The sequence below is a fragment of the Neopelma chrysocephalum genome, unplaced genomic scaffold (genome assembly GCF_003984885.1).
Source record: "Neopelma chrysocephalum unplaced genomic scaffold, ASM398488v2 Primary Assembly neopelma1_147, whole genome shotgun sequence".
NCBI lineage: Eukaryota > Metazoa > Chordata > Aves > Passeriformes > Pipridae > Neopelma > Neopelma chrysocephalum.
Window position 1 is genome coordinate 8583864 of NW_020897809.1, and position 25133 is coordinate 8608996.

General features: G+C 45.6%; 2 protein-coding genes across 7 annotated transcripts in view; both read right to left on the reverse strand.

The window, feature by feature from the left end:
• The window catches only part of PRRT3 (proline rich transmembrane protein 3), a 5627-nt gene extending 4652 nt beyond the window's left edge, over positions 1 to 975 (reverse strand). The window contains exon 1 of the mRNA XM_027700514.1: positions 718 to 975. Coding sequence (XP_027556315.1) covers positions 718 to 824 — 107 coding nt within the window. The 5' untranslated portion in view covers positions 825 to 975. The remainder of the gene's footprint in view (positions 1 to 717) is intronic.
• A 1701-nt stretch (positions 976 to 2676) lies between these two features.
• The window catches only part of CCDC36 (coiled-coil domain containing 36), a 22875-nt gene continuing 418 nt past the window's right edge, over positions 2677 to 25133 (reverse strand). For 4 of the 6 annotated variants that reach the window (XM_027700520.1, XM_027700523.1, XM_027700521.1 and 1 more), the window contains exons 2-8: positions 24678 to 24855; positions 17202 to 17361; positions 15690 to 15847; positions 13775 to 13823; positions 13043 to 13130; positions 5736 to 5839; positions 2677 to 4966 (exon numbers count right to left, since the gene is read on the reverse strand). In XM_027700520.1, coding sequence (XP_027556321.1) covers positions 3659 to 4966; positions 5736 to 5839; positions 13043 to 13130; positions 13775 to 13823; positions 15690 to 15847; positions 17202 to 17361; positions 24678 to 24733 — 1923 coding nt within the window. In that variant the 5' untranslated portion in view covers positions 24734 to 24855 and the 3' untranslated portion in view covers positions 2677 to 3658. Of the gene's footprint in view, positions 4967 to 5735; positions 5840 to 13042; positions 13131 to 13774; positions 13824 to 15689; positions 15848 to 17032; positions 17170 to 17201; positions 17362 to 24677; positions 25129 to 25133 lie in introns of those variants that run through there. The other 2 variants (XM_027700519.1, XM_027700525.1) reach the window with 2 other exon arrangements.

Sequence of the window (25133 nt, forward strand, 5' to 3'; positions counted from 1 at the left end):
CGCCTGCACCGAGAGGGGGGGCGCGGGGCACGGCCGGGGCCGCCGCGCCGGGACGGGACCCGCGGGACCGGGCACAGAGGCGGGCGGGTCCTGGGGCTCATCCGGAATGGACTCTCGAGGTCGGGTCCTCCGTGGCGCGGGTGCCTCTGCGACGTGGCTTCTGGAGAGGCACCGGGGCAGGTCCCCGCGGGACACGGTGGGGCGGCGGAGGGGAGATGGTGCCCGTGGGACGGGCAGGGTCACCCGGAGCGAGCAGTGCGGTGGCACCTCGGCACGGGATGCGGCCGAGGTTGGTCCCGCGGCCGCCAAGGGGTAGGCGCAGGGCGGCTGGGGCGCTGCCGAGCTCTCTAGCTGGGTCCTGGGGAAGGTCTGGGGGTCCCTGCTACCCGTCTGCCCCACACCTGCCTCCCAGCTGCTTTGCCGTGGGCACACAGCGCCCTAGCAGCCACTGGGCCGTGGGACCCTGCCAAGGTGCAGGTAATTAGTTAATCTGCTTAAATGTCCGTCTGGAGAGCTGCCCGCCCTGCTGGGCTTGGGCTGACATTGGCACGGCCACGGCGCCACAAAATCACACCAGCTCAGGGCTCTGTTCTGCACGGTGACACCTGCACTCCATGTCCCTGCCTGCACCCCTGCTCCTCCCAGCCTGCACCTCAGCAGTGCCTGAGACACCACAGCCTTGGCAAAGCCCTGTCATCACCATCACTCTCCTCTCACGGGGCCAGTGGGGCCATGTGGCACCTCAGATCCCCACGGCAGTGCTGTGCCGGCAGCAGCACACAGTGCCCCACTCCTGCTCCTGCCATTGTCCATTCCCGGGACATAGTGCCTGGGCTGGGCTCACCATCAGTGCATGGGGCATTTCTGGTCCCCAGTCCATCCCTCTGTGGGGTTGGGAGGCTGTGGCAGCCAGCTGAGAACAGGGTCTGGGAATGTGGGCAATGCCGTTGCGCCGGGCCCCACAACGCAGGCAGGGCAGGCAGTTAGTCTGGGGATTAGCACTGGGGAGGCCGCCCAGGGGTAGAGTGGAGGTGATCCTGCACTGCAGGGGGCACTGCCGGCACCACCACAGCCAGATGGTCTCATCCCGTGGATGGTGCGGCCACAATGCTGAGTGTGCGGTGGGACTGTGGGGAGGGAGCTGGCTGTGCCCTACATACCACAGCTGTTGGGGCACCTTTTGCATAAGGCAGGGGCACCGCAGCCACATCCTCTGTGCTGTCAGAGGTTTCCTCTTCTGCCAAGTGACTCACTGGCAGGTGGAAAGCTGAGCCCCCTGCTCTGTGCTGCCACAGAGGCTGCCTGCTGCCTGTACAGTGGGTGAAGGATGTGACCAGTGCTCTCATACCCCTGTACCTGTGGCTACCTGGGTGTCACAGGCTTTTGACCACTGTAATCCCCCTTCTCCTGGGCTCTTCCCAAAGATAATAGGACAAAACCCCAGCTTCAGAGAAAACGGCCCCAATTAAGTGCCCTCAAACAGTCTGGAGCCCAGCTTTGCTATTTTCTGACTGCTGTGCATGTTTTATGGTCCTGCCCCATGCCCTCCGCAGTCCCCCTTGGCTCTGCTGCTAGAGGAACCACCCTGACACCTTCCCTGGATAAAGGGTGGGATGAGACCCCACAAACGCAGGCACTGGCAGCCCCATGGAGGCAAAGACCAGGAGAAACTGTGGATGCAGGGCCCCATGTGCCTAGGGCATGGCTGGCTCTGGCAAGGAGCCAGTGACAGTGAGCTGAGAGTACGGGCTGGGAGGCAGGACCTGCTCCCTTGGGACGTAAGCAGGGTGCCCGGGAATTCTGCTGCCATGCAGCACACATGCTTCCATTTTTGTCCAGCAAGGCTGGGAGAGGAGCTGCCATCATCACAGCCGTATTGGGACAAATACCCGTGTTGGCAGCTAAAATCCCGGAGGACACCCTGAGTGGGAACAGGAGGGGCGATGGGGGCCAGTGTGGCACCCCGGGGCTGCATCCCCTTCACCAGTTGTGAGTCGACGTGGGGAGGCACTGCTGCCTGCTGTTGCTGTTACACCTCCATCTCCAGGGATTTTGTTTTGAGCTGTGTGCCAGCACATGTGTGTGCCAGGGGCTGCAGGGTCCCCAGGGCAGCCCTGCATTGCACCCCACGGCACTGGTGCTCCTTGTCGGGGTGCCGAGGAGCCAGTCCCTGCTTTGCCTTTGCGCAGGGGCTTGCGGCAGACACCTCCAGAGGTCCCTCCAAGCTCAGCCATGTGCTGTCGAGCTCCCTGCGTCCAGGCCGGGGGCTGCACAGAGACCTGCACCCGTCCCCGCCGGGCCCAAAATGCAGGGGGTCGTGAGCCCCCCCCGAGCAGGTTTTGCCCAGCGAAGGCCATGAAGGGAATGATGGGGAGGCAGGCACGTGAGGGCAATGTGAAATGAACAGCCACTGCTGCCGACAGCGTCACCCAGCCCCTTCCCTGACCAACTCCCCACACCTACCCCCACCTCTTCCTCCTTGCTAATTAACATCACTGGACCAATGTTAAACTGGAGGGGTGTAGTTTTCCTTCTTTAAACAAAGAAAGGAACTGAAGAAAGGAATCCTCCCAGTTCCACGATCCAGGGGAGTTAAATAGCTAAAGAGCAGCCGCCCACTCTCCCACTGGAACAGGACCATGACTCTCCCGAAAAACCAACACAGAGAAAATAGGCTTTGGTGACAGCACAAAGAGTTTATTAAAGCCGGGATAATAAAGCTGGATCATTTGGATTTGTGGCAACACCACATATTTGCTTTTGCGAACATCAAAATGCTTTTTTGCTGGTAAGATTTCAAATTGGAAATCAAACCTGACACAAATGGCCGAAGCAGTGAGAGCTACTGATAGTCACAGTTGGGTACCATGGAAAGAGTTCTCCGTGGGAATAGCGGCTGTCCAACGTGTCATCTGCTGGATCTGAACATTGTATCTTTTGGCCTCTGTTTGAGAACCACTGCCCTTGAAAAGGATACGTTGGAGAATTCCTTAATCAGCCAAGAGATACAAATACAAAAAAAGTAGAAACAAAATAATTTCCTGAAATTTCTGAGACCAAGAAATTTTCAGCCTAAAAGGAGAAGAAATTCAATAGTCGATGAACCTGAGACATTGGGATTTGGTTTTCCTTAGCTGAACTGGTCCCTGTCCAAAGTTCACAAACAAATCCTGGGACAAATCTGAACCTTATCGAAATCAACCAGAACAACACTACTACTGCCTCCAGAACTAGAAACCTGAACTTTTACACAACAAACCAACATAGAGACTATGGGTGAGAAACAGAATGAAGCCTCTGGCCACAGAGATAGCATTACATTGAAAAGTTGAAAAGTTTCCAGTAAATCTCAGTGCCAAATCTGACTGAGCTGCCCGTCTGTTCTCTGCCAACTCTCTCCTCCCTGGGAATGTCTCGGCAGACTCTGCGAGTGTGTAAATACGATGGTAACTGGAGCCCTTGACATCTCTGGTGGGAACAGGGACATAAAGTAATACAGCTTCAGGAGAGGGGAGAGCTGTCCTCACATAGTCTCTTGCAATATCTCAAACTGGCCAATAACACTTTAGAGCTTCTGGCTAAGCAGGTAACACACCTAGAAGAATAAACTGCAACTGAGATGGTCAATCCTGCACTGAGGGCTCTGAACATGACCCCTTCAATCAGAAGAATCACTATCAAACAGTAAAGAGCAACAGGTTGTGTTCTTCTGAGCCAGCGGATTGGCAGGATGTGGTTTCTTGGAGCTTGAGGGGCTTTGGAGGTTGAAGCAGCTCATCTGCTCTACACCTGTTGTGCTACATAAGGATAATATATTCCCCTCAGGAGAGGAATCCAAGATATACCTTTTTACGGTGGAAACATTCACTCTTCTTTTAATTTCCAAACTTTTCTTTCTTCTGCTTGCAAGTTGTTGCAGGCTTTTATCAGAGCATGGCACTGGTGGGAAATTCTCTATAAGCCCTGACTGAGCACTGCTGAGGATCTGCTGATGGCGAGCTGCAAAAACCGGGTCAGAGCTTTCTGAATTGAGATCAACCAAGTATCTGGGAAAGCAATTTTTTCTGGAGCTTTCCAACTCAATAATCCCATTTGCCTTTCTCTGCTTCAGCCCACTGTCAGCACATCGAGAGAGCTCGCCTTTCCTCTTAGCAGGCCATGCTTTCTTCCTCCCTACAGCTTTATTCCGGGGGATCCTTCCTGGACTCTGTTTTGTTTTGTTGCCTACAGCTGCCTTCTGCACCTTGTGGTCTATGGACCCGTTGCTGTCTTTTTGCCCAGGTGGAGCTTTCCATACGGAGTGGTGGCAACCTTGAGGCTGCTGCTGCTGTGACGGTGTCAAGGCTTCAAACCCTCCAGTGCCTCTCCTGAACGCCTTCCTCTGTGGGGTTGGTAGAGGCGCTTCCAATGGTACAGGACAGTGTTTCTTCTGACTGCCCCCCAAAAAGTGCCTGTCAGCCCAGCACGTGCAAGGATGGGTAGCACAACTCTGTGTCTCCAAGCCATATTTCATCTTCTGCAAAGAGGTGTTTGCTCTGTCACAGGCCTCTGTAGCAATGGCTTTGCCTCCTGAGGTTGCACCCTTAGAGGTGCCATCCCCAGTGAGCTGGTTCCTCCCAGGGGAGTGTCTGTGTTGCTCCCCCACTGTCACACAGTGGAAATGAGACCAGCCTGAGCAGCTGCAAACCCTGCTGCCTCGGCAGCAGGGCTGGCATGGGTGCTCCTCATCCAGGACATGAAGCTGGCACGGGCCAGGGGAGGTCTGGGAAGAGTTATCTATCATGTGAGGGGGCAGTCTGGCACTAGGCACAAGTGTGTGCTGCTCAGCTAAGGCATTAGGGAGCTTTAGGAAGTCTAGTTCTTTACACAGCTTCAGGTGCTGGTCATTCAGCTGGGCTGGCAGTGATTCCAGACCCTCTTTCAGCAGCTGGACACTGGATTTCACATCTGAAATCTCCGCATCTTTCTGGGGAAGCAGCAAGCAGAGCAGAAGCAGTAAGCAATACATGAAAAGGCACAATAATAAGAAAGTTTCAGGTACCATGTGTCAGTTTGATATTGATCCAAAGATCAGCAATCTGTATCTTCCTGTGTATCCTCAAACTATCCCACCGAAGTGAGAGGTTTGGAACAGAAACATACCCTTAGCCCACTGTGTGCCCCCTCTCCCAGGAGCACTGCCTTCTCATGCACTGGTGTGACACATCCTTGCCAAAAGCAATTCCTACAGCAGGGCCTTTGGAGAAACCAGACCTGTCCAGGAGGTCTCTGACAACTAATTCTTGTGCCTCTGACACTCACTTGTTCTGTTTTCACCTCTTTTTTCCCTCTCCCTGGGAAACACCTCACTGAAGGGACAAGGTGCCGCACTTTTGCAAGGTGCTCTCCCCTCACAGGCACGAACTGCACTACCTCCTTCAGCAAAGGCATGTGCCAGGTGAGGAAGCAGTGAGTGCTCTGTCGTGGCCTGCCACGATAGGGCACTGTTGGGCTCTTGTCTTACAGACCAGGGCTTCCTCAGAGCTTACAGCACTGTTAGCTAGTGGTTGGGTAAGCATCCATCAGTATCTGGCCTAGAATTAGCATTTTAAAACATCTTTCCCCCTTCATTATAACTAGAACACTCTGCTTTATAATCCACCATCCGAAGGCAACTTAATATTCAGTTAGTATTTTGAAGAAGTGGGAGAAATTCAGAATGAGGATTCAGAATAAAAGATTAATTTTGCACTTACGGCTGCAAGTCTCCTCTCCACCTCCAGCAGTGCCTGCTCCATTTGGCTTTTATCTCTCAGAGCTTTCAGTACAGAGTCATGGTGACTTTGAAGAGCATCTTCCACTAAACAGGGAAATCAATAAAAAACACATTTGGTCTTTCATTTGTAAATGTGAATAAAGTACTATCAATACTATTGCTGCTTCCTCCACGTCTTGGCATGAATCACCACAGAGATTCTCCCGCTGCGATCTCCCCGTGCCTCGGGCCATGAACAATGGGGTGGATGTTTAACGCAAGGCACTTGAAATTTATAAGATGCCGCACATAGGCCAAACCTCATTTACTGTGCTCTGTTAATGTGGCTGCTGGAGAGGAAAGGCTACGCAAAGCCACAGTACTTGGTAGGCTCAATGCAGGGAAGACTGAGGCTTAGTGCACAACAGGCATGGCCAAGGCAGGGGGACCCCAGTACAGCTGACCCACCCCAGCATAACCAGCCCTCTCCTGCAACCAGCTGGTGGTAAGTGGGAGCTTGAACAGAATGGAGATGTGAGAGGATAATGGCTAAGAAGTGCAACCAGAGAAACTGTTTCAGAAATGCACAGGAGGCTGACAACTGAGGGAAAAATGCTGGAAGGGATAGTGGGAAATGATGAAGCAAAGAATTGGGATTTCCATTTGCCGGGCAGGGGAAGAGACAGGGTCAGAAACTGCCTGAACTAGGCAGCTGCACTCAGCACTTGGTAATGGGGGCCCCAGCAGTGTCCTGTGGGGGCACAGGCTCCCTGGGAGGGTACTAAATTGGAGCAAGATGCTCTTGGCTTCAGTCAGTCTTCTTGGAAAACTGATAAAACCCCAGGAATTCGGGTTATATGATTGGATAAGAATATAACTCCCCCTATGCAGCTGCAATTACTCTTACAGGAACCACTGCTGTGCCTAATATGCTACAGGATGGGAACACAATTTGCAGTGTGTGTGGAGATGAAAACTCCTTAGGAATCTTATGGAAGTCTCCTTTAAAATTGTAAATTAGGACAAAGAGCTGAGAAAGAGCAGAGAGAAAGAGTTAAACATGTCTGGTCTTTCCTGTGAAGGGTGCAGAAAGGTGTGTACAGGCAGTGTGGCTAGGATGGAATGTTGGCTGGTTGGGAAAAAACAGGATCCAAAGCATTCTTGCTAAAGCAAAGCACTGCCAAAACAATGGGCCGGGATAACTGAAATCCTGGTTCGTGGACTAGCACTGCGCACCTGAGAAAAATCAGAATAAAGCCTACATTTCAACAAGTGGCTACAAGAGCTCTGCAATTAATGAATCCTCTTTTGCTACAGATCCAAGGTGTTTGATTGACTTTGGTGTCGGTGGAGCTGAGAGCCTGGATGAAGCTATTCCTGTTCACCCAGTGTTTATCTCAGCTCCTCAATGCAGCACCTCTCGCCCTGCAGAGCTGCACTCACAGTCTGCAGAGCCACAGGGCACTTGGGATCCCTTCTCCTCATGCTCAGCTATTTTCATTAAGCTTGCAGGGACTTAATTATCTCAGTGAGCTGTGCCCTTCTGTCAAACTGTAGATTGAATTGGTTAAAGAGTTAAAAACTATTAGGGAGAGGCAGGCAGAAAGTGATTGTAGGCTTTGCTTCTGTGAAAAAAACAGGGACATTTTAAAAAGGTACATTTGGGAAGGAAGAAAGGAAAGAAATCTGAGCAATTACAGGCTTAGTAGTTTGATCTTATGGTGCAAGGTTTTAGAACAGACTTTAAGGGGAAAAGTACTCAAAGACATGGAAGGAAATGGAATAAAATGGAACAAGATTGGAAAAAGTGGATTGTATCAGGCTAATGTAATGCTCTAGGACAATGCACAAATCACAAGGTAGGTGACTTCTTAGACAAAGGCAACACAGTGGGTTTTCTGTAGATTCAGACAAAGCTTTTCAGTGGAAGTTGTCATGTATTATGAAAAAAAGAGAGAGAGAAAAAATAACAGGAAACAAAAAATAATCCTCATTTAAAGGGAAAACATCAGCTCTTGCTCAGGGTAGCATGAGGGGACAAGGTGGCTCTGGAAGGTGCTTCTCGAGGCCTGCTCATGAGCCAAGCACACTTAAAATCTGCTGTAGTCGCCTGAGTGCAAAAGTCAGAGGGCATTCAGGTAATTAGCAGGTGACACAAAGATGCAAATGCCAGCGCCAGGGGTTACAGGTGAGACAGGGCAGTGTGCTCTGTGGTGGTGCACAGGCTCTGGCTGACACTACTGCTGTGCACCCCAGGATGTCTGGAAGCCTGCATGCAGTCCCAGCTGTGCAAGGAAAAAAAAGAGATTGAACTGAGACATGGACAGAGAAAAGCTCCAGGATAATTAAGTGCTTACATGGTAATCTCCTCTTATGAAAGGAGATTGAAAGTGTTGGTCTCATTCAGCCACGCAAAGCAGAGGTGTGTGGTGGCACGAGGCTGGAGATGCTGGGATGGGGTGCTGCCAAGAGCTGCCTCCCAGTACCAGGGAACCCCTGTGCCAAACTGCATTTTTAACTTTACCTTCCTCCAAATAGGTGTTGCTCAGGCACAGTGCTGTCATTAGTTGCCTCATCCGTGTGTCTTTCTCACACACATTGAATTAAACCATCTCCCAGACCTGGTTTTGGGGGGAATTTCTCCATTATTTCAGGATGCCCATCGCCGCATGGCTTTGCCTTGTTCTCCATAGGAGCATGGCTGATTTCTGAGGATTATCTGCACATATTTCAACTAATATGCTTTCTGCTGTTGCAGGCAATTTGGTTGTCATTTTTAAGCTTTTAGTCTTTTGCTCTGACAGATTTAGACTGTTTTATAAATCTGGAAAGCTATGACTTGCAGAATGGGTTTTTAACGGGGGAGTGAATGTTTGAGTGGGCCTTTTAGACTTTGCATCTCCCTGATTAGACCTAAGGGCTACCTTCAATCCAAGAACAGGTTTTTGGGGAGCCTGCCAGCCTACAAAGAGGGGGAAAGCAGCAGTGACTCAAGGAGGAAACTCCTTTCATGTCACTTTATCACCTTCCATCTCTACATAGTGAAGACACAGAAAGGGCAGCATCCACAAGCCTACCTTGGCTTGCTGCTCTTCTCCATATGCTTAATTTTAGCTCAGAATTATTTTTAAAACTTTCTAGTTTCCCTAGTCTGTCTGTTCTTCTTCAACATAGTATCCTCAGTCTAAAAATAGTCCTGCATCCACTGGGCTTGTGATCTGCACATACGTTTGACTCAGCACAGCATGCTGCAGGCAAGCAACCAGCAGCCAGCCTTTTGAATGCATTTCGTTTGTACGTGTAGGAGTATTCTGCAGAAAAGGAACCTCAGTACAGAGGAGGGGCATTCTCCTCCCCTCCCTACTTCCGTACCAGAGAAGTGTTCAGACTTGTCAAACAGTAGCAAACAAAATAAAAATGGGTGTTAATAGAGACTTAAAAAAATAGGCGTTGAGATGGCCAAACTGGATCAGACCAAGAACTCTGTTAGTCAAATGTCTTGCCTTTGAGAATGATCAAGAATGGCTGTTTCAGAGGAGGTTCCCTTCAAACAAACCCTGCAGCAGAAAGTTATTGAATAACTTGATCATAGAGAGAAAATCTTTACTCAGTTAGTGGGTGACATGCACAGACTTGTGCCTCTCTTGAGGTAATTTAAACAAAGCATTTTTTTTACAAACTGGAACATCGCTGTGTTTTGATTTGTTGTACCATTTTCTTCAGATGCTACTGGTTTACAGTAATAACATTTGGAATGTGAAATCTGGCGTGAGATAAAAGGCTGTAGGACCTCGGGGTAGGGCTGCAACCCTGTGCTGCAGAGGGTTCCCTACAAATCAGCCTTCACCCAGGTGCAGCTGCACTCCCAGCAGCTGAAAACTACAGCCTGAGCAGCCGAGGGAGGGAGCGCCAGCCTCCCAGCCTAGGAATATTAAACAGCAACTGCTTCTGATGCCTATCTATCATCCTCTGTGCAGCTCATCCTGATATTGGCACTGACAGCACAGAGGCTTTAAATAACACTTTGGAGAGAGGTTGGTTCCCCCACGCCCAGGTTCAGTAGGGGAAATAGGAGGTCTTACAAACCTGGTGAGGCACGAGCAGGGAAGGCAGCTCTGCAGCTCACCAGAGCACTGTGTGTTCTCCCTGGGCAGCAACGGAGCTTTGCCAGCGGGTGGGACAGTTGGGCTGTCACAGCTGTATCCTGCTTGGATATACTCCGAGCAGTCAGCTGGAAGGTTTGTGCTGGCTTAGCCTGAGTCCTCTTCCACAGCGCTTCAGACAGCACCTGCATCAGTGCACTGTGGGATGAGCTGCCCCTGACCTCACCCTGTGCTACAGCACACAGTGCTCCAAGCCCTGAACAATGAGGGGTTTCAATTTCCACCAAAGCAACCACACTTCCTCTCACCATCCATGCTGAGGTGTTTTGGACTCTGGTTAAAGTCCCTCACATCAAAACCTTTGTCAGCCAGTGCATGTCTAGTTAGCAGCTACATGTAAAAAAACATTTCTTTATTCACTTTCAAACCTTTTGACTTTTCAATTCCTACGGAACGTAAAAAAGTCTGGACTGGATGTCCCAGTCTGGACCATACTGTTCACAGCTCAAATCCCATCGCTCTAAACACAGTGATTTGCCCTAGAAATCTTGCCAGCAACTGCTGGGCCTGGGGAGTCTGGAAACAAGTCATGTTTGAAATCTGCCTACCAGGCACTGGATCCTGTCAGAGAATTGCATCAGCTCGTGCCTTTGTAAGTGACACATTGCACATTATTCTGTCACCCTTGCTGGCAGTGCGTCAGAGGACTGCCTGTGGTGTGCTGGCTGGAAGGAAGCTGCTCATGTGCAATGGAGCCAAGGTGGTGCAGAGAATATGGTTATTAGGAGCTGTCACAGCTGGAACTACCAGATACCGGGACAGCAAAGCAGTTCAGAGAGGGCTGAGTGGTGAAAATTGGGTTTGTATAAAAAATAGAAAGCTTTGATAAAAGCCTAGGTATATAAATTAAAATGAGAAAAATATGAAAAGAAACGAGTTACAGGAGCTGAAACCAGAAGGAAAGAGCAAATGATGAGCAGGTAAGTCAACCAAACAAACTGTGTATAAGGTGGAAGAACTGAGGCCACAGGGTCTGCCTTCCTCTTGACATCCCTCTGCACTGCACACCAAGATGTGAGCAAGGCTCAGAGCAGCTGTGTCTCTGCGGAAGCTGCTCAGGCAAATCTTATCTCATCTCCGGTGCCAGACACAGCTCTATCCACTGTGTGCAAGCACATATGGACAAAAGAGAACATTTTTAAAAATCCTGCACAGAGCATGCCAGCCCAACAGCATTTGGAAATGCTTTGGAAATACATTTTGAAAAATATTTTCTGTTTTGTCCTCACCTCATGGCTATGCAGACTGTGCCAAATGTGCTTCCTATCCACTGCTATAAATGCAGCCTGTGATACTCCTTATAAGCTTTTAATAAAGACAGACTTGATTTCCAGTTCCACCTTTCTTTGCTTTTCAAAGCTGTTGGAATGTCCTGGTGCAATAGTTCTCTTCATCTTCTGCATTCCTCTCCTACATGTGAAATCCTCCACTTCCAATGATTCACCATGTCTCTGCTGTGTCACCAACATCCCCAGGTACTGTATCATCAACCACTGACATTAAGAGCTTTATCAGCTCTGAATTTAGCTCTTTATCACCTATGTTTTGGAATTTTGTACCAGTTTTTCAAGGGAATTGCCTCAGTTGGGATCTTTTCAAGGCACTAGTGCAGGTATTTATTTAGTGGGAACTTAATTATCCATCACTGTGATACCAGTCAAATGACAGTGTTTATCAGCAATTAAGCAGTGACAGATGAACCTCCCAGAAATAAAAAAAGAACAACATTGTGCAGCGTGTGATGATTTTCATTATATATTCAACATTCTGCAGCATGATGCATTACAGAAAGTGCCAATTTTTCTTTTCAATTGCCTTGAAAATCTAGTAGCAGGCACCTCTGGGAGGTTTCTCATTTCATTCAAGGCACATTTATTTAAAATGGATATGGAGAAGAAAGAGGACAGCTGAGTAAATGGTATGGAATGAAGAGGGGGAGTTGTGAACAATAGATTTGATTTTCAGTGCCATGACAACAATTTCTGTGCATGAGGTATGTGAAATTAGGCAAAGTCCTGCTGCAGAGTGGACAAGTTGAGGCACCGAAGTAATTAGGGGGTGGGAAAATGTGTAATAGGGAACTTGTTGTGCTGGCCAAAGCAGATAGATTCTTGCTTGCTTTAGGGTCCCACCAAGAGCACTTGCCAAGCACAGCAAAGGAGTGTTCTTAGTACAACAACATTGGTATTTCAAATGTACAGGCTATTACAGCCTCCAGCAGAATGCACCAGGCTCCACTCCTTTTGCCTGAAAGGGCTGTGTTGACTTAAAGGGTATCTGTCAAAGATGCGCTTTGTTCAAGCCACATTTTGCCCACACACTGAATATTATCATGCTTTTGTGAAGGTCTGCTGCCTTCATCTCACAAGGTATAACTCAATTCACGTTTCTTGCATGTATTGGAACTGGCCTCTTGTTCTTGTATAGAGCAAGGCAAGCTCTGAGCAGAGTCCTGACAGGGTGTTGATAAAGCATCAAAACAAAATGAATGTACTCTCAAAGGCTCAGATCTAAGCCAAATTAGAAACAATTTCTTGAAGTATTTTCCCTTGGTAAAGGCTTCTGTGATTAGCCACCTCAGAGTTGTTCAAAAGTATTTTACATTGTTGGCTATTTTGGGGGTCACCTTTTTATCATGGCAATAGTGTGCTTCACTGTGTGCTTCTCATTCAAGAAATGAGCAGTACTACTTTTGCTCATAGCCAAAATAAAATCACTTCAAGCCCAGAAGAGCGATGGAAGACTTCAAACTAACACACAAAAATCTGAGAAAGCCCTAAAAACTGAAACTGGATACTCAGGATATAAATATCTAAGTTATTTTTACTGCATGTTCCATTAGTGCTCCAGATAGTCTAAAAATGATCATACTCCAGGGCAGAATACAAAAACAGAGAGGTGTGTTAATTTATGCATGTACGGTGTCTAAGTACAAGAGAGCAGAGAAAGTGAGAAAATAAGAGAGCAAGAATGGAAAAATAGACAAGTCCATACCATGGATAAGTCTTATTTTCTCTCCTCCCTTAGGGAGAGCAGCTGTGAGTGGCATGACTTGCCCGGTTCACCCCAGCCTGGAGACAACAGGCTGACATTCAGCAGTTTGACTGTGCCCTCTGCTGTTAACAGAAACACAGGAAGGACTTACTTTTCTTGGAAAGGGTTTCTAGGTGAACAAAAATGGATTTGTATCTGGAATCAGACATTTCTTCAAACTTATCCAAGCATGCTTGCAGCTGCAAAAAAACAAAGGTAAATGAAAAAATGAATGCACTGCCTTTTCTTTGTTTGCAAAATCACAGCACCAGATGCCAGAGAACAATGACAGCAACTCATGGAATGGAACAGTCTGAAAATGATTGTTTATCTATCTTGAAACAATTTGTCCAGCTGTTGGTTGAAATCCCAAAGGAGATCTGGAATTGCTCAAAAGGCTCATGAAATCTTAACAGATTTTAAAAAAAGAGATAATGATCTGTAAAATAGCATTAATAATAACGAATCAAATTAATTATAAAAGTATTGGGGGACAGACCTTCACCTTCAGACCACATTGACTAATCCTGAGAGCAGACTACTTTCTTCAGGCAGAAGGAAAAAAGAGCTGATATTTGCAGATAGTCACTATAGTTTGTTTTCGTTCCTGAAACCCAGAGAAATTCCACTGCTGGGTCTGAGGCAAGACCCTAAAGACCTTAATCCTAAGGACAGGTCACAAAGACAATGGTATATGCAAAAAAAAATTCCAGTTGTTGGTTTAAAATATTTGAGTGCTCAAGACATATATTTTAAATATGAGCACAGTAAAGGAGAGAAAGTGAACATTCTGTAGCATTTCTAACTCTTCATTATTCTGCATTCTGAATTTGAAGTAACTTACCCCTTGAAGCCTGTCTTTGGTACTGGAAATAAAGGCGCTTAGGACCTCACTAAAATGAAAAAAAAACCCCAACAAGTATAAACCAGACATGTAAGTTACTGGAGTGTACAGAAATTGAAAAGATCATAGTAAAAATGAGACATGAAACATTGCGAGGCACAGTGTAGTGTGTAATGAAAGCACAGAAACACGGTTACTTCAGGAGGCATAACCCTTTGAAGTCACTTTAGTTGTTTTAGGAAAGCGTGGCCTCTGCTATGTAGAGTAAGAAAAAAATGCGTAGACACACATGCACAAATATGTAATATACATTAAATTAAGGGGTTTTTACTCTGATACTTTGCCTTAGCATTCCTGCTTCTCTTAGAAGTTTTAGTTGGCATTTACTCAACTGTCCATTATCTCCTGGGGTGTTATCACTGTGTTATCTGCTCCGGAAGGACCCAGCCTGGGCGGAGGTGATGTGCCAGTTGCTGTGATACATGGTATTACATTTGGACTAAAATAGCTGTGGGAAAAACATAGGAAAAGCTCCAGCCTGAACAAAGCCCAAGTCGGGAAGAATAAATACTGAAAATCCTTTTCTCCTGAGATTAAGCCTGTGGTTTCTGTTATCCATCCTTTTAAGCTGAGCGAGCCTATCAGGAACCAGGCTTTATTCATGATTAACCAGCCACACCCGAATGCACGGGTGGTTGCTAAGCAAAATGATAACCTTTTTCCTCTCTGAAGGTTCTGGTCAGTTTAAGTCAATCGTTTAAAGATGGAAATTACAACAACCAAAAAGATGGAGGCCGGGTAGAGTCTAGTTATGAGAATTAGGCAGTGCTTCTGAAACTTCTCTAGCTTTATGGAAAGGAAGATACTAATTTTCTTAGTCAAACTTGCGGGGGATACAAATTGATAAATTATACACTTATCTTTGCAAAGATAATATAGCTATCTCTACAAACAGGCTTCTAATCTGGGAGTGAGCCTGGAGTGTAGGAAGGAGCATAATCCATTTAATGAAAAAATAAAGGGTAATTATGAATGCTGCCTAAACATTTAAAACTATTTTTTCATTTCATATAATTCACTTACAAAAATCCACCTCTTCTCTAACAGGCACTAGAGAGTCAATTTTGCCTTATCAGAAGCATAGTGCCCATTGCAAAGGCGAGAGAGATACATAACCTGATTTGATCAAAGGCTTTTAATAAAAACACGCTTCACTGTGGATGGTACATTACAAAATGTAACTAATGTGCTAAGAATTATTTATAGGTGCACTGGGGAGTTTGCCATCTTTAATTTTTGAGTTTCAAATGGTTAGCTTGTTTCTTAAAGTCCTCTAGGACCTACACATACATTTAATTCTTGACATTTAACAGAGAGCAGATGCAAATTACATTAGCAAATTACACTTGTCTGTTACAAAAAAAACCCCAACACGTAAAAACCTTGTATACAAATACAATTCTAGAGATATGTACAGGTTTATAAAGGTGCAATCTACACCCAGGTATGTTTGGCAATCTCCCCATTTGGCCCAAATGTGAAGGTTGGCCTTGGAGTCCCTTTGATCAGTCCTCATACAGTCTATGAAATTTTGAGAAATAAGGACTTGCAGAGAGAATCAACAAAGAAAAAAACCCCCACTGATTAAACAAAGAAGGACAAAGGTAAATTCAGGTTAGAGTTTTGTTATTCCTCAGGGCTTATGGCTGACTGTGTTACATAAATCACATTGTAAATAAACCCTATTCTCTTATCCTGTGACTCTTTCCAATCAGAAATTATTTAAAACCTGGAAAGATACTTTTCTTGGAGAAATATGCAGCTTTGTCATGTATGATTTGTAAGAGGGGAAAAAGGAGCTGCAGGGAGTGATAACCATTGGCACAGAAAGAATTTCCAATGGATGTCTACATACCGGTCATATTTGTCCTTTATTTTGTTCTTATTCACTTCAAAATTTTCCAAGACATTTTTCACTCTTCCTGTGCTAAAATTAAGTGAACCTTTTTCTCTTGTTTCTTCATCAAATAACTGTGGTTTTGTCTGGTATTTGGTAAAAATACTGGGCTCACTCTGTTGCACAAACAAAAGAAAAATGTTGAAGTATAAAAATAATCAGAACATTAATTAGAAAAACCCATTTGTGTACCTAATGCTTTGCAGACAGAGATCGCAGTGATTGGATGTGACAGATTAGATTGGACGAGGAGATTAAGAATTTCATGAGATTATGGTTCATTTAGTGTGCCTGGTTAGATTGACTCCCTGTGGAACTGAGACTCAGCCCAAACTCCTCCAGACTCAGGCTTTTCTCTCATTTTGAGGATTTCCAGTTTGTTACAATCATAAGGTGTGTAGATTTTTTCCCTCTCGGTTCAACACAGAGACTATAAACGAATTCCAGTATTCCTGGAATTGTGGAAAAGTTGAAGTTGTCAGAAGAAGCTCCCTATACAGGAATCTAAAGAAAATCCTATTGAATTTCCTGGTGGATGACATAATTTTGCTGCCAAATAGCAATATTGACAGACTGTAGATGAATTTTTCACATGCTACAATACACATTTCAGAACAAGAAATTTAATATTATTATGAAAGCTTCATTCTACAAAATTTCCAGACACTGTGTCACCAAAATGGAAATGCCTTTTCTTTAAAACATAAGAAAATGCAAATTCCATTCATTTTTTTCCTTCGTAAAGAGTCAATTTTGTTTTTTGTCTGATGAAAAGCTGCTCCTCAGCAAAATGCAGAGGACAGCAGATAGCATCTGGAACTGAAGGACAGCCTGGGGCCACCAAGCTGGCACCACTGCTCTTTCCTAATCTTTCCTCTCAGGTGTATTTATTCAGATCTGGTGCTCTCTATTAGCAATGCAGGACCTATTTCAGTGAGCCTAGTAACATCAGAAACCATGTGCTCTGGGAGAAAGATTTTAAGCATCGAAGCTTTTCACCCCAGTCCAAAATCATTCATCATCTCCCATAACAACAATACAGCAAAGTCATTGCCAGTCCAGGGAAGTAAGTACTGAGCAGCTCTGTCACTCTTGCAGAAAACTAAGGAAGCGAAACGTAGCGTTTTTCAACGAGCAATAGATGTAATATTCTATCTTGGCTAGGTAGGTGGTCTAAAGACTTTAGCTCAAGAATAATTTCATATTATTTTAGTAACTTTCAAAATGTGATTGAAGAAAATAATACCTATCTCAATAACTATTTATAGTAATCTGTTATAAATATCAGGTTTTCATCCTACCAGGCTGCTACTTTGTCTTGTCACAGTAAATATATACATGTAGCAAGAAGATAACTTGATTCCAGCAGTTACTGACATCTAAAAATGTGACCACCTGATTTCAGGATTTTCCATTAACTTTGAATGGTGGCTGTGTGCCTGCACAGGGCTGAAGGAGAGCGAGACTCACATCCTGGGAGTTTTGCTGTCCTGATTGCGAGCCCAGCTCCAGCAGTGCCGCTGCCGACTGCACGTTCTCGGGGCAGGACTGGGAGCCGAAGAGCAGCTGGGAGTCGCTCAAACTCGAGTAGTCACTGGCAGTGTTGCTCCTCATGGAACACTTGTTAGGCCTGAAATGGGGTGGAGAGGGATGTGAATGAGCCTGAAGGAATTAAAAGGTCAACTGGAATTCCCTACACAGCCTGCTGGAACCGCTCAGTCATGGCCCACCCCAACATGTTAATTTTCCCTCTCCACTCGGAAAGTTCTGTTCCTATAATGGCATAAGGTTTAATTCTAAGATAAACCAACTGGTTTATCTTAAACTGCCGCATTCACAAACACTTTGTTGTAGCTGCACATTCACCTTGCAGGGGTGAAGGTATTTCTCCAGCAAGTCCTGCAGACAGAAAATTAAAAAACCCAGGACTGGGCAGCTTATCCTACCTGCTGTGCTGATCAGTCTTAGTTAAAGAGACACCTTGGGGTTTGCTTCTAGCCAGTGCTGGGTCTCTCTCTTTCAACTACTCTGGATAATAAATTCTGTTGTAACTCAGGTGCTGCATATTTGGAAGGCTGTTCCAACAGAATAAAACTTTATGACTAATAGTTGACATTTCTTGGGCATTTATTCTCCAGATGCCTTAAGTCTGACACACTTGAACAACAAATAAATAGGTAGCATATGTCTGGACAAACTGATCTGAGTTGTTAGAAATATTTCAAACATAGTAACATGCTACTCAAAAGTGCTCCTCTTTTCCCTGGACATTGCCCAAATAAATCTTTCCCAGCTAGCCTTGACTTTATGTTGTGTTGCTCTGATTGTACCCCTCTTCAGAGACACGTCATCTCCTGCTTTATGGACTAGGCTTACAGCACAGGACCAGCTTCCCTCAGACAAGGGTTTCCCTGCACAGATGCACTGCTTCTCATTGTGTTGGAGGCAACCTTCAATTTTTTGTTAGCAAAAATACACACTTTTTTCATTTTTTGCATAGACTCATAGAACGGTTTGGGTTAGAAGGGACTTAAAAGATCGGCTAGTTCCGAGCCCCCTGCCTTGGGCAGGGACACCTTCCACTAAGTCAGGTTGTTAAAAGTCCCATCCCACCTGGCCTTGAACACTTCCAGGTATGGGGCACCCACAACTTCTCTGGGCAACCTGTGCCAGGGCCTTACCACCCTCACAGGAAAGAATTTATTCCTAACGTCTAATCTAAATCTACCTTCTTTCAGTCTAAATTATTGCTATTCCATTGCTCTGTATCCACGAGGTCTGGCAGAGTGCTTAGGCTAGGTCCAAACACAAGAAAAGTTTGGCCAGGTTTATATTCTCAGTTCTTGTTTTTTTTGAGCTACCAAGAAGGAGAGATTTGTTGCTTCCTTTGGAGCTGGGAATTAGAGACCAAAATTAATGAAAAAGTCTCTTATGGTTTTTCTTTCATATCAAATGATACAAGTAAAGGAGACAGAACGGGAGAGTAATTAATGTGTATAACAAGAGATGATCACCCCAACATTTATTAGCAGTGACGCGTTTGGTTAATCCCCAGTTTTGGAAGGAGCCCAAACATCATAGACACAACAGGAAAGGGATTTAGCAGCAATATTTGAAGTGCTCAGTCTCCCTCTTCATTATATAGTGGTGTCACTGACAATATCATATTAATACTTTTGGCTTTAAGCTAACCGAGTACACTGAGCCGCAGGCAAAAATAGATGAGGTATGGGTTTCTGGGTTCTCAAAAAGCCTGATAAATCTCTCCGAATTCAAAACTTCTCCCTTGATCTCTCTCTGGACACCAAATCTGAATATAATTTTTACTAGCACAGCTTCTTGTTTCCATCTCAGCTAAGCTTTGTAAAAAAATTGAATTTTCTTAATCCACAGCCAGGATGTCGGGGAGAGATGTGAGCACATGGGCTGCCGTGATCCCACACAGGCAGAGCCCCTGCCTGCAATGTGAGTAGCACATCTCCTGTACCAGTTTTCTAAATCCTCCTGTCTTCTAGCCAAAAAACCTCCCTCTTAGTTTAAGGCAGGGTTTTTATAATCCTTAAGTGCTTTACTGTCTTGACAACCCCCCTTTGAAAGTGTCTGGTACAACTGGTGAATATGACACCCCACAACGTGCTTGTTTTCTCAGATCCTTCACATCACTTAATACCTGAAGCACAAGATTCTTATAACAAAGGGTTTCATGACCAGTATTTTGAGGAGTATTGAGCTGAGGGGACTTTATGAGCCAAGTGACTCCCCAGGCTTACTCTCCATTATACAACCAAAGGTTGTCTGAAGCCAAATTTTTCTGTCCTAAGTCTACTACCTCAGCAGTTGCTTTAGGAATGATGGCACTTCTGCAAATTAGGGGGGGAGACAAAACAGATGTCTCTTTTGAATACACTCATTCCCCTGAGCAATGGGTTTCTTTCTCCCTTGCTTAACACTGCTGGCAATTAATTAACTAACAAGACCATCTGGGCAAGCCAGGAGTCTGGCCATGGTTGGCCCAGACCCGTCTCAGATGGAGAGATCAGACAACCATGGTCAGATCTGGGATCAGATCCATGATCAGGCAACTGCAGCTCTTCTTACCACCTGACCATTCCCTTCAGGATGCCTGAGCTGCAGGGATACATGCTCTGTCCTAAATATAAACTCTTCCCTATAAAGAGCAAGGAAACATCCTAGGTATGCAATCCCAGTTAGTGATGCAATAGTTTACCTTAGGAGAGCTTTTAGCTTTCTGCTAACACGAGCCATTCCCCAAATCCTCTGTGTGCTTGTGCCCATGACACTTCTATGGTATTGGCACTAGCATGTGTGTCCAAAGCAAAAACAGCTTTGGATACGTAAGATAAGTTTTTGTCAGCTCAAAAAATGGTAAATCATCCACTGCTGACTGATGGACTGATTGCTTTTTTTCCACCTAGCTTTATGCCAGGTATTGCAATATTGGCAGCTCCAACCCTCTCTCGTGATGTGAGCATGATCTAAAAAATCTGCAGCCTTCTGCATATCTGAGGGGTCAGCTAGATCTTCACAGTCTCTGTTTCCCTGTTGTCAGTTAGAATTCTCCCTCTGTGACAGGAGTTAGATCTTCTGGGAACTTCTTTCATTTTTCTGTTCTGATTTCCACTCTAAATATTTTAGCACAACCATATGCAAATGTTCACCTTTCATTCAAAGGTTCTGCCTCCCCAAACAGAAACACACTATGCAACAAATACTCTCTTCTTGTGTATCTTGGATGTTATAGTGACATTGACAAACTAAAAATTCATAACTATAAATTGTCATAGGCCTTATCAGTCTTTTTAAAAACTGGTAATTTTACCCTGTTGTTTGGATCCATCCTTACGTGCTAACACCAAGGTTTAAGAGTCATTTGGAAAAGCAATCTGAGACTTCTATAATTTGCAACATAACATTTATCGGCAGCATTGCTGTGAGGGATTTTCTGTGGTTCTGTCATCTCCACTGAACCTGTGCCAACATCCCTCTTCTTCCCAAGTGCTGTGGGTGAAGCTCACTTACACCTTCCTGACACATTTCTTCAAAGTGCCGTAAAGCCTCTTTCCCAAAGAAGAGATCTTTTTCTCCTAGTAGCAACCTTGAGTAGGATCAGTGTCATCAAATCTTTCTTCTCCTGATTCCCCTCCAGCAAATCTCCCAGCCCTTTCTCCTCCTCCTCATTTAGGGAGCAGGGCTGAATCGCAACAAACCCAGTTGAAATTCCGGGAGCTGACGTTCACCTGCTTTTCCTCCTGGCTTTAGCCTGTATCTATAGGAACTGTCTCTAGCTCTGCTACGCTGCTCTCATCCTCACTATCTGCTGCCTGCCAATGTGCCCAGCAAATGAGCAAGGATGAGCCTTGGCTTTGGGTGCAGGGGAACTGGAGGAGTTTAAATAAAGGAGTTTTAGCTGCTATTGTAGCCTCCAGCCATTTACCATCTCTTCACTGGGAACAGCCGCAGCAGAAAATTATTATTCTGCTTTCTATCATTTTCACCATATCCTAAAAGGAATTTCTACAAACATATTCTGGCACTGGCCCTAATGCATTAACCACGACAAAATCCCTCTCAGTTATTCGGCTCAAACACTGCCTCCAGTTTCCAGATTTCAGGCTGAAAGTCTGTCTGGTCTTGTTTTAATTCCTCAAGGTCATTTTTACTTTCTATGAGCCACTCTATTATTCATTCGGCTGTGATTCAACACTGCCCAGACGTCCCTCACCTTGGAAACCACATAAGCCCTTTGTCCTGAGCTGGTTGTCGGTTGCAACAGGGTCCTTTCCTTAGGAGGAGATTAGGATTTCCACAGAGCAGCCGTTTTTGCTCCCACAAAATGCATCCCCACACATATTAAAATTAGACATTTGGAGACGGGGGTTTTTTTGCACCCCCCACTCCGGCCTGAAGCCATTTTCCAGCCTGCACTTACAGCCCTGGTTTCTCATTCCTCTGAGGCTCTGGAATTTTACAGCTGCTCTCCTGGTCTTTATCCTGGCTGTCTCCTTCATTTTCTGCTTATTCTGGGACCTTAAGGCAACTTCAAAGTATGCAACCTTGTGATGCAGGATGGAATTTCATGGGATAATGGATTGAATGAGGTTGTTAAATTTGGAAGTTATTCTCAACAGCAGAAATAAGCCGTAGAGAGTCGTGGCCCAAGTAGGCCTTAACTTCCAGCATCCCTTTTGAATGCCTCTAATATTTTCATAGTTTCTCGGCCTTACACACTCTCTGGCAGGCTTTCTGCTTCTGGTGTATTTGGAAGTTGGTATATGAGTAGCTTTTATGCATTTAGCAAGTTACTTATTTTCTCATGGAACAAGAAAATTCTCATAACTTCAATTTCAAATCTAAATAATCAAGTCTAAATAATCTTTATGTCTCAGACAAGCATGTAACCCTTTTGGCTGTACAGTTTAATTTATTTTTAATGAGCTTCCTTATTATTATTGCAGTGTCTTTTTTTAATTAATAATAGTGGACTTTTTGGCTTCTGCTGCTCCTGCAGAGATGCTGACTCCAGTTCCCTACTGCCACTCTCATGGTAGCACTACAAGAGCAAATAGCCTGAACGTGGGTCTTGTGCTCAACTCAGGGCTAAGGCAAGATGTGTCTCTTCCCCTGTGAGCTCCCAGGTCAAGGCAGGTATTTATATTTTCTGAGAATGTACCTCAGCATCACGCCCTGGTGATGCTTACCCAGTTGATCAAAGGCTGATTGAAGCATCGCTGCTTTTGTGGCTGCTGTTCTTGCATTCTCTGCGATCTTTTTCCATCAGCCCTCCTGGCTGGGCAGGCGGCAGCGCTGCTGTAACACAGCACTTTCCCTAATGAAGTCTGGCATTTCGATCCACAAAAATTGTGTTGTTTGTCAATACACTTCAATTGAGCATAAGCTTTTCCATTACAGCTGTCGTGCGGCCCCCTCCCACCCTCTTAAATAACTGACACCCTGATATTATTGTCCAACTAGACAATCTTCCCTCTGATGCACTTCTAGGATCTCTATTATGTCAATATTCACACATAAAACCAGGTTAAAGAGGGACTTTGGTTCCCCTCACCCTATTTCTCAGGCTGCCAGGGTTACAGAGAAGCACGTGTGTGGCTGACAGACAACAAATAAAACCCAGAGCAGCCTCGGGCTTGTGCAGAACTGTGGCCGTGAGGTCAATGCATCACCAGAGCTCTGCATTTCCTGGGAACCTGGTGGCAGCTGCTCTCAGAAGTAACACCCTGACTCAAACTTGCAAAGAACTCACAGAGTGAGTCATACTCTGCCTAGATTATACGCTGATTTTATGTTTCATTTTTGAAGCTCCCTGAAAGACAGTATTCTGGGGATTATACAGCATACCCTGCTGTGATGGGAAAGGTTTCTAGTAACAGAAGTGAACCAGGGAAAAGTAATCAACACCTTTTCCCCCTATTTCAAATACACACACACATTCACACACTACTATGGGAGACTCTTCTTTCCTTATGAAAAAGTTAATTGTCCTCAGAGAACTCCTCCCCCTTCTTAACTCCTCCAAAAGCCCAGCTGCATTTCCAGTAATGTTTTATGCCCTATTTGACCCTATAAAGAATGTGGAATGCTGAGGAGTGGGTGTTAGAATCTTGTCTGTATTTTCTTCCTGCATTAATAAACGAGTTAAAAGGGAAGACTTTGTAGCTGATAGGATACTTTGGAGGAGGAAGGAATTCAAGTGATCCTTTTCCAAACAGGCACTTGTACTTCTTCCACTCATTTCCTTTCCTATTGCATGACTCCACTGAATTATTTATGTATTTAAAACTATGTAATATATAATATAAGCATGTAATTATGTATTTTGTATATAATATTATGTAATTTTTATATTTTATCTAAATTTCCCTTGCTCAGTCTCTGACCAGAAAGAAAGTTTCAGGTCTTCAAGCTACTTAAAAACAACTTCTTGAAAACAAACAACCCCCCCAAACAAACAAACAAACAAGCACAGTAAATCTGCAGATACCAAGAACACAATAGAATTAAGTAACGCACAATTTTAAAGACAAAACTATGACAGGTGTAAACACATTTTTTCCCTGAATCGGCTCCCCTTTGACCCCTACATCTGTGCAAAATTCAATTAATTCATATCTATGACAAGCATGTTTATAACGGGCAAGGAAATGACTATTATGTTTTCATTATCATCCATCATTGTGGTAACATCTGGCCAAAGAGACAGTATGACTAAAACTGTGAATTTGAACAAGTTAGTTATGTAAGTGGGTTATTTAACTAACAGAGGCTCAGAGCACCAAATTCACCAATTAGCTTCTCCAGAGCCAAACAGGGGATAAATCCCGCTGTCTTTTTCAGTCATGTGATACAAAAGGTGATGCTCTGCTGTACAAAAGGCAGCTTGTCTTACATATTTGCCCTCCAGGTGTTTACACCTGAATATTTGTTGTTTCACTATGGGCTGTAGATGTGGGGAGTTCTAGCTGCTCTTTGGCTCCTGCTGGGAAAAAAACAAGCCATGCGTATAAATGCAGGATATGGAATAATTTTCAAGTTACATAATGTGTAATAATATTGCACATCACGCTTCATTTTATCTGCCCTCTGCACAGGGGAGAGAAAAATTTAATTATCTAATGACACAAGGACAGGTCACAGGACTTCACCAAATACACCCCGAATGGACCAGGGTATGGCTTCCAGACAATGCTGGCTTTTAGATCCCCGGCAGTGGTGGATCTGTGGCAGTTCCTAGCAGGCTGGGGGCACAAACAGGATCACAGGGGAGACCAATGAACTGCCATTAGCCTCCCATAATCAGCCATAGATCAGTTCTGGGCATGTTTCACCTCTTCACCATCACCCCCACCAAGTGTTTGGTTTCATGACCCATTCCCTGTCCGTCAACCCACGCTCCTCGCTCGCACTCACCCCGTGGCTGTCGGCATGCTCAGCATCTCCTTGATATTCCAGACGTTGAAGTTCATGTTGTTCTCAGGGCTGACACCCTGGCGGGCAGCCCCTGGCCCTCAATATGGTCCCGGCCTTCAACATGGCCCCGGCCCTCATGGCCTGTCCCCGCTGGTGGCGGCCATGGCACCACAGTGCCCTGCAGGGAGGAGGGACATGGAGGGAGAGACCAGCCCCGCTTGGGGCAGCGTCTCCTGTGTCCTGTGGCCGTGGGGACAGCCCAGCAGGACACGGCCCTGCAGGCCCAGGACAGGCCCGGCCTGAGGGTCTCCACGGGCCTGGGGCGGCCACACGCTGGGCCTGCCCACCCTGTGGGGCCTTGAGGGCCTCAAGGGCCCAGGGTTCCTGGATTTCACCTCAGGGCCAGGGAGTGTCTGAGCTCAGCCTGGGGCTGAGGGTTCCTGGATTTCACCTCAG